This window comes from Balearica regulorum, chromosome 3 (genome assembly GCF_011004875.1).
Source record: "Balearica regulorum gibbericeps isolate bBalReg1 chromosome 3, bBalReg1.pri, whole genome shotgun sequence".
Lineage (NCBI taxonomy): Eukaryota > Metazoa > Chordata > Aves > Gruiformes > Gruidae > Balearica > Balearica regulorum.
In genome coordinates this window covers 27,443,185-27,455,469 of record NC_046186.1, presented here as the reverse complement: position 1 = coordinate 27,455,469, position 12,285 = coordinate 27,443,185, and the positions used below count along the sequence as shown (strand labels likewise).

General features: G+C 38.3%; 1 protein-coding gene and 1 long non-coding RNA gene across 2 annotated transcripts in view; one reads left to right on the top strand and one right to left on the bottom strand.

Moving 5' to 3' along the window:
- The window catches only part of BMP5 (bone morphogenetic protein 5), a 56,703-nt gene extending 52,527 nt beyond the window's left edge, over window positions 1-4,176 (top strand). The window contains exon 7 of the mRNA XM_075747358.1: window positions 1,839-4,176. Coding sequence (XP_075603473.1) covers window positions 1,839-1,988 — 150 coding nt within the window. The 3' untranslated portion in view covers window positions 1,989-4,176. The remainder of the gene's footprint in view (window positions 1-1,838) is intronic.
- The window catches only part of LOC142600928 (uncharacterized), a 637,768-nt gene that overhangs the window by 258,231 nt on the left and 367,252 nt on the right, over window positions 1-12,285 (bottom strand). The gene's annotated exons all lie outside the window — the stretch shown is intronic.

Genomic DNA, 12,285 nt, shown 5'->3' with positions numbered 1-12,285 from the left:
CTGACTCTTTTTTTTTTTTTTTTTTTTTTTTTGTAACAAGAATAGGAGAAATCCTGGGCCAGTACCTCCTCTTCTCTTCTCTTCTCTTCTCTTCTCTTCTCTTCTCTTCTCTTCTCTTCTCTTCTCTTCTCTTCTCTTCTCTTCTCTTCTCTTCTCTTCTCTTCTCTTCTCTTCTCTTCTCTTCTCTTCTCTTCTCTTCTCTTCTCTTCTCTTCTCTTCTCTTCTCTTCTCTTCTCTTCTCTTCCCTTCTCCTCTCCTCTCCTCTCCTCTCCTCTCCTCTCCTCTCCTCTCCTCTCTTCTCCTCTCTTCTCCTCTCTTCTCCTCTCTTCTCCTCTCTTCTCCTCTCTTCTCCTCTCTTTCTAAGACTGAACTTAGGCAGACAGATGATACAGATGCATAAATGTATATATACAAAAGATAGACTGCATTTAATGAGTTAGACAAGCTTTCTTCTCCTCTCTTACTTCCCATCACCCTCTGAACAGGCGTTGGAGTAGTGTTGACATCCTGGTCATGCAAGCCAGTGGATCAGCAGGTTGACTTGCCCTGATATCCAGGCTCACTCTTGAAAAGGCTGTGAGCATCGCTGTGGTGTGGGGCGAGCCGGGCCATGGTGCTCCCAGCTGGGGTGGCAGGGGCTGGTGGATCCAGGAGTCATGGCAGGGCAAACATCTGCCTAGACGAGGCACAATCATTCTTTTCTCCAGTGCTTTGCTATTCATTTGTTAAACTGTTTTTAAATGTGTGTCTAAACCCTTACTAAACTGCTACTTCAGGATTTATTATTGCTCGTTTCAAAAGACCTTCTCATGGTAACAGTTATGTAAAAATCGTTTCCTGATAGACTGTTCTCTGTTGTCTGGCAAAGGCTCTGGGCTCATATCACTGCAAGACAGATGGCTCTAACAGATTTACAAAGACTTAACATACAAATGAAACCTATTACTGCTGAAGTCTTCATCCATGCCTTAATAATCTCTTGCCCTCTCTATTACAACTCCCTCTTTTCTGGCCTCCCCAGTTTCCAAGTCTTCAGCATGTGTAGAATATTACATCCAACCTTCTTTCAAGTACAAAGAACTTGTATTATTTCCCCCATTTTCAGATATTTCCACCAGATCTTGTTCATTCTGGGATGCTGTTCAAAAGTCTTTTCCTTCTCTTTAACCTCTCATTGATATATTTCAGCCTAGTGTACATAAAGCCTTCTCTGCCTCAGCCCTTTCCCCAAACCTTCTGTCCAGCTGGCACCCACCTTATGAATTGATTTTGACTTCAGTGGAAGTAGAATCGGCTCCACGGATACCTAGATAAGACCTTAAAATGCACTCACACTGTCTGAGAGCCCACATCTTGCCATTTCATAGGCTGAAAACAGTTTCAGTATGAGCCTTTGCTGTGTGCAACAGACTTCCCTCCGTGCTGAGACCCTGACACAGGAAAGCATTTTAGCACATGCTGGGGTCGTGGTGAGATCTGGGACTTGAGCCCATGCTTCATGTTAAGCACCGTCCTCAGCAGAGGTGGTACTGACAATATGTTTAAGTGCTTTCCTGAGAAGGCACCTAAGTCCAACTCTTTTCTAAATTGCCTCTGAAAACCAACTTTTTGTCTTGGCCACTCCTCCTTATTTATCTCTGCATCTGCTATTATTGTATAATCTGCCCACGCAATTGAAATCAGAGCAACATTCTGGAGGTAAGCTGTGCTTTAAAGTTGCTAACTGAGGAAAATGTGTGACCACAGCACCCTCTGAATTGCAAAGACATGTTTTGCACTGATGTTGTCCTTGTACCTCTCTGTTTGATATATGAGCTATGTATTTATCTGTCTTTCAGGTTCATTTGATGTTCCCTGATCATGTACCAAAGCCATGCTGTGCACCAACAAAACTGAATGCAATCTCCGTGCTCTACTTTGATGACAGTTCCAATGTTATTTTAAAAAAATACAGGAATATGGTGGTGCGTTCATGTGGCTGCCACTAGAATAAGAAAAATAATCTAAAGCAGAGGGGTTTATTCAGAATTGTAATAAAGTCAAGATATGAGCCTTGCTGATGAAAAGGCAGTCCTAAATTTATTCCATTTCATGTCATCTCTCATTTAAATGTACAGTATAATGTATATAGTAGCTTTTATTTATTTAAAAGTATATAGTTTCTTTTGTGTGAGCAAAATTTCAAAACCATTTATTTCATGGGTCACCTCACTATACAGTAGAATTTCACAAACTAATTTTTCAGTTGACCATACTGGAATCTGTTTCATTCCATTTCAATATTTTAAAGTAAAGTAAAGCCTTTGTATAGACTTTTTTAAAGCTAGAAACTCCAGATCTTCTGTAACTGCTTCATATTGTTAAAGGAACTAAAATACGTTTGGTCATATTGTGCCAATGAAAACTGTGGTGGGGTATTTATTTAGAAAAAGGCACAGAAAAAAACCTAAACAAAACTGCTTGGCTAAACATATTTTTTCTTTTAGAAGTTCTGCTCCATTAGAAAAAGTGAAATGTTGAACAGTGTTTAAGTAAATAAATAGTAGATAGAAAATAGAAGTTACATGATTGCACATAATTGTTATAACTATTTTGTTTAACAAGATGAGTGTAACTGGAGGAGTATGTTATTTCTTGGCTTGTGGGCTGCAGTTCGCAAAAGGCTCAAAGCTTCGGGAATTCTGTGGAGACAGACTCTCGCTTCTATCTACGACTTTCCAAGTTAACTCTAAAAATTGAACTACAACATTCTTACCTCAAATCACATCAGTCTATTATCTATCACACTGCTCTGGCAAATATTTTTATAATAACAACATAAGGTGAAATAAATAAGAAAACCCAAAACCAAACACACAAGCCTTCCCATTCCACAGGAAAGTTACTATAGTCACAAAATATACAGAAGACAGGGTATGGAAGGGCTTTGCTTCATTTAGCTCCCATTTCTGGACGTGTTTTCTGAGCGTGGGAGGGAAGGCACAGGAGATGCAGCAGTTGTCACCTGTTTAATTGAAAATCTTGTCCCTGATGGTGGTTGTTCTCAAGGAAAGATAAAAATCACCTTTCCTAAGGAGCTGTTGGGTAGTTTACAGCCTACTTTCAGTCCCATCTTCTTTTCTATCATCAGGTGGAAATTGCATTAAATTGTGACATTTGAGATGGGATATCTTTCCCTTTTTTTTTTAGCATCAATCAGTGTAACTGTGAAAATTCTTAAATCCATATAAATAATTTTTAATCTCCCTAAATTTTAGACCTCAAATGAAATCCTGTGGTTGTGAATTGCACAACTAATTACAGATTATCATTCTCACCACCACTATCCACATGCTTATTTTGAATTTAATGTCTTTGGACATCCCTTTGTTTTAGTGCTATGAAAATGGGAAAATAGAAACTCTATTTTCTCTTTATTACATGGCTAATTATAATATATGCTTTTATCATGAATTGCCTTGATTAAAAATGCTTCATTTAAACAGTTCTCAGAGTGTCATTAAAAATTGAATAGGACTTACCAGTTTCTCCTTAGACAGTCTATTCATGTAAACTCTGACCTCTCTGGTTATTTAAAGCATGTTTCAGAAAACTCAGATTATTACAGACTGATACAATCAGCGTGTGTGTGTGACTGTGTGTATGCATGTGAATGTGCAGCTGTCTTTTTTGCAGAAACTAATTTATTTTATCTTGCTATTGGAGTAATACATAAACCCTTTTTTATGCATACACTCAGTTTTTTTGAAAAATTAACACTTCTAATTTCAGTCTTGGGAGCTCTTTCCCCTTAATGCAATGGTTCCATTTTATACTTCCATCTCTATTTTATACTGACATTGCCTACGTATCTACGTTTAGTTGCAGTTCAGGCACAAGGGTGTATAGCAAAATGAATTACCATTTTGGAACAGTTAAATTCCTGGGTTGTGTTCAAAAAATTTACTGGTTTCTGTATAAATTGGGTAGGTGGATATGCTTTTTTGAACTCAATTTATTCTAAATGGAAATTGATGGAAATTAAATTTTGGGGTACATTAAGTAATATATTTTAAAATAATGGTGTACCATTTTGAGAATAAGAAACTGAAGATTATTGTTATATTATTCTTTAAAATATGCTGTTGGAATATATTTCTATATTTTGAGACATAATAAACCTGTAATACTATTTTCTTCTGCTGCGATTTTGCTTCTGAGACACATGACAAAATGACACCAGCCTCATATATTGTTTTAAAGGTAAATGCAAGAGATGTCTAATAGTTATGGACTGATTTTGTTGCAGTTCATTTATTAATATCGATATGTTGTAAAATCACTTTTCTTTTATTACTTCTTAAGCTGCAGCTGGTAAACCATCCACACTAGTAATAAAAATCATGCCTCCAAATCATACCTCCAAAGGGTAATACTCCACTCAAAATACACTAGAAGGTAGAAACAGTTTTTTAAAATCTCCATAAACCCCTAACTGGTCTTCCCTCTGTTTGAAAGGAAGAATAGTAGCACCACATGTTCTGCACGCACTGGGTAAGTGTATATATGTGTGTTTTCATGTAAACATCTCTAGTGGTAGCTAATACTTCTTGTTCTTTTCCTAGATCCTCTCAAATACCTGTTATTTTATATATGTGTATTATATACACACATATAATGCATATAATGTGTATGTAATTATATTAAATTATATTAAATATATACCCGTATCTATAGCTGTATCTACTTATAAAGATCGTTCCATTATCATTTAGGCCACGAGAGCTTTGTTCTTTTAAAAGTTGTTTAAGCTTTCTGCATCCTTAAGAACTGGAAAGAGTCTAAAGGGGGGCTAAAACCCAGAAAAACAGGAGCAGCTCTTTACAGAGTTAATGTTGCATTGTGGGTCAGAGCTTCTTAGTTTTTAACTTATTCATAATGTTAACACCATTGCTACACGTTCTGGCCCAAAATGAAATGTTTACAGGATGTTATCAGTCACTACTTCTATGGCTTAGGAGTATTCACGCAGCAGAAGTCAGAGCTGAGAGGTGAGCGGCATCCCAGCAGCGGTTTCATCTCCCTTTAAAAGCGTGTGGTGTGATTTTGGTGTCCGAGACAAGGTGAGCTCTGACACTCTGAAGCATGGAGCATTTGTAAGCTCTCTGATGTGCTAAGCTGTGAACCCACAGAACAGTCTTCCTTCAGTTAGACCATCTGACGGGCATCTCCCCTTCATCTGGATGCCCATTTCCACAAAGTATTTACAGGGTCAAGTTTTTCTGATTTTGGCCAAAGGTTTTAAATGCACTGGGTAGCAGGGGTGGGAGACACTTGCTGATAGTAAAAAACCTGCTTGTTTGGATTGCATTAGCTCTCTTTTTGATATGAGATCAAGCTAAAAATTAAATTAATATAAAGCTGACTGGTAGCTGACAACGTAGCGATACATCCAATCAGTACAAAACTCAGCTAGAGATATCTCAGACAGACATTGGCATGGATGTCTTCAGACATAAAGGATGCTCGTTCCTTGTTCTGTTGTGTATCTGTCCGAAGGGCTGTCCTGACTGACACGTCCTTTACAACCCCATGACTCTTCCTTCTGCAGCAGCCTGGTTAGGCTTTTAGGTAAATATGCATTTGTGTGGAGTGAATGGGTAGGTAATAAAAATGGAGCCATATGAGGAACCGAGACTTTCTTTAGGGACAACATAAAGAAATTGCACTTTTGGATTACAATTCACCCATTTGTCTCCAAAGACTACAGAGTGGGTCTAGGGTGATGGCTCTGCTATAGATCTTGTCTGAACAACCGTAGCAAATTACAGTCCCTGACACCTTTATAATAATGTCACATTGTTGAAAAATTTTAACGGGGATGTTTAATTGGGACGCAGAGTTTTGAGAAATCTTTCGTTATCGTGATGGGGTGTCAGACACTTCCATTTTGGAATATAATTTTCTCTACCATTTACTTGCAAAAGGTTGTATTGCTGACTGCATATTTCTTTTGTTCTGTGGGGTTTTTTGTTTGTTGTTTGGGGGTTTTTGTCCTCTTTTGAAACAGTTTCATAGCAAAGTGACTTTGACTCAAAGACGGTTAAAAAAAGGGATTAGGTTGTACTCAGAAGATTCTGAATTGTTTCAGCAATAACCAAAGGATTCTAATAATCAGGACTTTAAAATCATGTTCTTTGCAATATCTACCAACTCTTGTGCTCACACATTCAGCTGTGCATAGGGAGATTCTGACATGTGGTGCCTGAATGACGAACAAGCCACATGTGAATTATACAGCATTATCTTTTACTATCTCATCTGCAGTCACAGAACTTGCAAACTGTGATTTACAATGTGTTACTGAATTCTTGCTCACATGGCTTGAGCAAGAGCTTGATTAAAAACAAAAGAAAACTAAACTAAAAATCCAACAAAAAACAGCGAGAGGAGGTTTTCTTGCCATCTTAATTCAAATAAATCAGCACCAAACGTGGTACATGAGGGACCAGGAATCTCATGTGAATTAAATGGGCCTTTTGTATTCTGTTTTCCATATTTACAACACATGACACAGAAACTTCTCCTGACTGCTATATTTCCAGCTAAATACTTTCTGTTCTGTTCCTGCACTTTTTTGCTTCCAGATGGGCGCCATCAATTACTATTATTAATATGAATGAAGATATTTTCATGGCTTTAGCAGATGTTAATGTTTTATAAAAGAAGTATGTGTTATTAGTATTGCTGCTTTACAGGTACAGAAAGGTGGAGAGACTTGCTCAAGAGAGGAGCAGATGAGAGGCAGGACAGGGGAGACAACCAGATCTCCAGTGGTCCAGTGCTCTGACCCCTGTCACACACTGCTGGAGTGATGCATACACTTGATGCTCCTGTCCCTGCAGCTCATAACTTTATGTATGATAGGCAATCTTAGGGGTTACCTGGACCTATACTTTGCATTTAGCAAAAGTTTGATTGTTTGCGGAAATCTGGGCAGTGATTGATAAAATCAAAGCATATGCAGGGTGCAGACCACACCTTTCCTATGTGGGAGTGGTTGTATTTTAAAGTTACTTCTATGGAACCAACCAAGATCTCCCTGTAGCAGATGTTGGAGCACCTTTTCAGCAGCGTCGTAAATCTGTACCAGTGGAGTTGAAGGCAGTGATCCATTCCTCCCTTTTCTTCCTTAAATTTTCCTCCTGCTCAGTGTGGAGTTCAGCAATGTGTTAAGACTGAGACTGTGTTAATATTTGTGTAGCAAAGGATCTCAGGGCAGATGTTGGCTGAAGATATGAGAGGAACATCTTTTCTAGGGAACAGCCCTCTCAGAGAATAATATTGAAGCAGAGATGTGGGAGCAGGATATGTAACTCGTCCTGGTCTCTTCTGGGTCTCCAACTGACTTGTGAGCAGAAACATTTGTAAAAATGAGAATGCTCTTTAATTAAATTGTGAGGAGAAAAACTTGGAGGGGGCTCTTTCTGGCACCTCTGCCCCTCATAAGTCCTTCCACAAAGGAGAAATCTAGGCTCAAACCTGGAGCTACTCAACTGCACAGAGATCAAAAGTTGGACAAGACATGGTGGAGAAACACGGCACATATATCAAACTCTCTAAACTGATCTAATTGGAAAACAGAGCTTTTCATGCCTGATTATTTTCTTGGTTGCTGAGCTGTCTCATATTAACTTGCCACAAGAAAGTGTGTTCCCTTTTATTTGGGCCAATTATACATCCACCACTGGGATTCCTTTTCAAAATTCGTGTTTCTCCCTTAACCTCTGAAACAGCTCTTTTCAGCCTTCTCTGCATGTTATCTGTTTTATTATTCAAGACTAACAGCTCCCACAGGGAAAGCTCTTTCCTAGACTGTGCTGCAGGGATGGAACAAAGACGAGACATGCCAAGTCAGTTACTTGTTTAATTGGGATGTGAATCTTCGAGAAATCTTTTTGCTTGCTTTTTTGTTTTCTTTTTCACACGCATTTGGGTTTTTTTTCTTGGTTTGCTATCATGGTATGAATTCTTGTGGATAAAGATACGTAGGTAAGTGTGTAGAGTTCCACAAAAATATTCCTATAAAAATTATTTGTGCATTTAGCAAGAAACAAAACTTTATAATTGGTTTTCTCTTTAAAAATGGAATAGATATAGCTAGTAAAAAAACTTGGACTCCCAATAAGGAAACAATTTTTTGCAAACTACTGAGCGTGGTTACATTTCATGTTTTGAAATGTATTAGTTTAGTCAAAATTAAAGAGTTGCTAGTTAGCAGGACCTACATTGCTTACCTCAGGACATATATCCGAGGGTCAGATTTTTATTTTCGGATACATTGGTGTAAATACGAAATCTATCAAAATTAACAGTGTCCTTGAAATACTTGTAAACATATTTCTGATTCTTTCTGTTTATCGGTATTGGACAGTGAAGTAATGAGAATGCTAGTCATGCCAGAATACAATTAACTGCTTAATTCTCAAATTTCTTCTCTTATAAGCAAGCACTTACACTTTTACTCTTTCCTCTCACCCATCTACAAGAAAAAAATGGCTGAAGGTCACGACTTCTTAAAATTCTGGGGAAAGAACTTAACATTTCAGAATTGAACCGAACATTGAAAATTCCCAAACTTCACCTACAAGTTTTGAAAAAAAAATAATGAAAACAGTTTTGATAAAGTTTTTAAAAAGACTATTGCTGATCTGCAGAGCCCAAACCAGTGCCGTGGAAGCGGCCACCAGGGCAGGGGAGCCCAGGCTGTGTCCGTACCTCGCGGAAGCCCCAGCATCCTGGCAGGGGTTGTGGCCGCGGGGCGCCGACGTACCCTGACGAGGAGCCAGCAGCCCCGGGGACTGCGAGTTCCCACATTCGTGGAAAGGAGCCTGGAAGCTGCAGGGTTCCCTTTTCTGATACAGTCCAGACATGAGGGCTCTCCAGGAGCTCTGCATCTTCATAGCCAAGGCAGGCAAACAGGAGAGGTGTCTTGCAGAATGGTGCACGGCAGAACCTGCCGAAAAAGCCTGCATTTATTCAGAAAATTGCTTAAAGATATGGCTCTGTTTTAAAGACAGGAAAGTATTCACTGTGAAATTCCCACACTGGCTTAAATTTATCCTGACATTTCTGAGTGAAGCTTCACTGACATTTTCACAGAGGTTTGCTCATTTTTGGCAGGAAAGAATTTGACCCCTCTCTTCAATCATGTTACACCCCATTTCCACTGACTGTCTCTAAGTCTTTTACCATTCTCTTAGTTTTTCCCATGATGTAAATACACACTGCAGTAGAAGCAGTAGTGTTCCTCCAGATTTACTCTAGAAAAACTAAGTAGCATTGCAAAATGCTTCTTACAATGTTTTCCTGTCACTCCTCTGAATCTTTCCCCTTAACTGACCCCTGCTGTTGAAAAAGCTGTAAGAAATGAGCCAAATAATAATTGTCAAGGCAGGAATCAGGTGACATGCAAGTATTTACTTTTTTTTTTTTTTAATTAGGTAACTAAATGTAATACACAGCTATTATATCCCTCTCCTTACAGTCATTAATTACAAGGCACTGCCCTGACTCCAGGCACTGTGGCCCATCAGCCTTCCAGGAGAGTGGTCTGCTTGAGCGTTCAAGCAATGTCAGGCTCATAAAGCTGTTTTAGCTCACAAGTGGGATTTTTGTACTTTTTTAAAACAGATTGCTCCACTAGAAGTTTATTCAATACAGTAACGTCCTTCAGAAGGGTACTGAAGTACAGCCAGGAATGGTAACCTCTGCCATTAACATACCTGGATGATGAAAAGGACACCTGTCCCCAGCTGGATTTTCATTATGTAAATGTACTTTCTTTATATTCCAGATATTAAAAATAACACTATGAATTTCTATGAAGGAAGAGAACTCTGTTAGACAGTAAAACCCATCTGTGGTGTTTTCTGCTTAGTGTTTCTGCCTTCTTCTGTATAATCTAGTTTCCACGATTGCCCAAAGCCTGCAGAATCCATCTCACTCATCATATCAATTACTGCAATTAACTTTCCCATGGACTACTCTGATTTCATGCATTTCTAATCACCCATTTGCTGTGTGGGTAATTACTGCACTCATTTACATGCAACCAGATGTTTTGGTAATTATATTCTTGTTTGCTCATTTTCCTACCAACATCAGCCTTTTTTCCTTCACAGTCACACTTGAACCTTTTTTACATTGCAGAGAATTTAGTATTCTGTTTTTGAAAAGTTGGGTAACTTCCTTTTGTCCCTTAGAAAGAGAAAAGGAAATCTTTCTAAGGCTACTCCTATGTGATGCAGTACAGACCTCTAGATAGCTACTTGAGCTAATCCTGCTCCAGAGGCAGAGCAATTGTATTACCACGTATCTCCAGGTTGTTTGCAATACCAGCAGCATTTTGGTCAGAACTTGTATCTTGACATGGGAGTACACTATATGGTGTAGCAATATATAAAAATGTTGCTGATCATTCAAGGGTGTCTGAAGTGAGCTGATAAAATCCAAATGAGTTCGCAAGTTTGTGAATGGTAACTTAAATGTATGGGGGTTTGTGCATATCCCCTTTGGTGTGAACATTGCAAGCAAGCCAAGGGTCTTTCAGTGAATACATTTCTGTAAGGTGTATTCAGTGAGATGCTGAGCATCAACTCACATTGAAATCAACTTTCAATGCACACTTGGGGCTTCTTTTCTCTTGAGCCTGACTTATATGCTTTGGTTTCATGTAGAGCCCCAGCTGCCTTAGAAGTTCTGTTATAATAGCACCATCTTCTGACTAATACTTCTGAGTATATTTATCTTTGGTTCATCACATCTCTGAAGGACCTACTTTTGAGAAAAGGTGACTGCTCGCCTGCTTCATGTGTAGCTCAAAGATGCAGTGAAGTAGTTAACCATGCTAGATGCTGAGCAGTACAATCATCTGTGCAGAGCTGAGAATTCCTTGACTTTGGCAGCCTGATATTGAAATGTACACACATTTCCAATGAAAACGCCGAGAGAATTAAATGAAAATAGAAAATGTTCCACTGACATTTTTGATGCTGGCTAAGTTTTCTATGAATAAGAGCCACTGACAGCACTTGTCTTCTCAACCTCTTCCAAGGTCAAGATTGTGTGCTAGATATTTTCAAGAGTCTACTACAGTACAAATACAGTCCAGCTAGTAAAGTTTTAACCTTATTTAACCTTTGCTTTGTTATGCACAAAGATGTAAATCTTCAAATCAATAAAAACGGTTGGAGCTATTTTCCTAAAGGAGTCTCTTCATTTGTATAATTTTCATATCATATCTACTTTAACTCTTAGCTTTGTTCTAGTACATAAGGATCCTTTCTTCCCATTTTTGTCTGGACAGTAAAAAAAAAAAACAACCAGTAGTGACTGAAAGCTTACTATCAATCAAACCTATTTAGTCAATTAATTTTAGAAAGGCTGTGGATTGATGTTTGAAGTCACATATCCAGTTCATTTCATATAAATTATTAAAACTTAAGGTACAGTTTCAAGGGCATAAAACCGGTCATGTGCGTCATTTGTACGAGAGAAAGAGAAGGGCTCAGAAGTTTTGGATTGTTTCCCTGCTTCTGTCACTGATTCACTATGAAACTTTGGAAAACAAATATTCCATATCTATGTGTATTTGTTATGCATTTATAAAGGACAAGTTAAATGAATTAGGTTTTGTCAGGCATTTTTATATTCAAATCTGTTGGGCAGAGCAGAAACTGCTATTTTTGGCATTAGATGTTGGTTTGTTTCCTAATTCTAGTCTACCAAACACTTCTTTTTGTGATAGGCCAAAATTTTCAAAGATATGTTTAGCGTGTTCAGTTCTCATTTTTAATACAGTAACAACAGCAGTTATCAATATCACAGGAGAATTAAGAGGATAAATACCTTAATAATAATGAGGCACTCAGATACATCAGTGGTCATGTAAGTGCATATATATTATTTGCATATGCACGCCATGTGATATATTTTCTCATTAGAAAATTGTACCTGTTGCTTGTCTGGGCTCTTCTTTTCCAATTTGTATTCTAATGCGCTCATTTGAATTCAAAGTAATAGTTTGTTCCATCCTAAAGAACTCTTTTAGTCATTACCAAAGAAGATTATTTCCTCATGCTATCCATTTTTTTGCGGATTAGTTCCTTTCAAGTGACTTTCTGGCCAGGGATACTAAGGATAACAACAAAAGTTTCTATAGGTATGTTAGTGATAAAAGGAGGACGAGGGAAAATGTGGGTCCCCTCCGGAATGAAACGGGTGACCTGGTTACCCAGGATATGG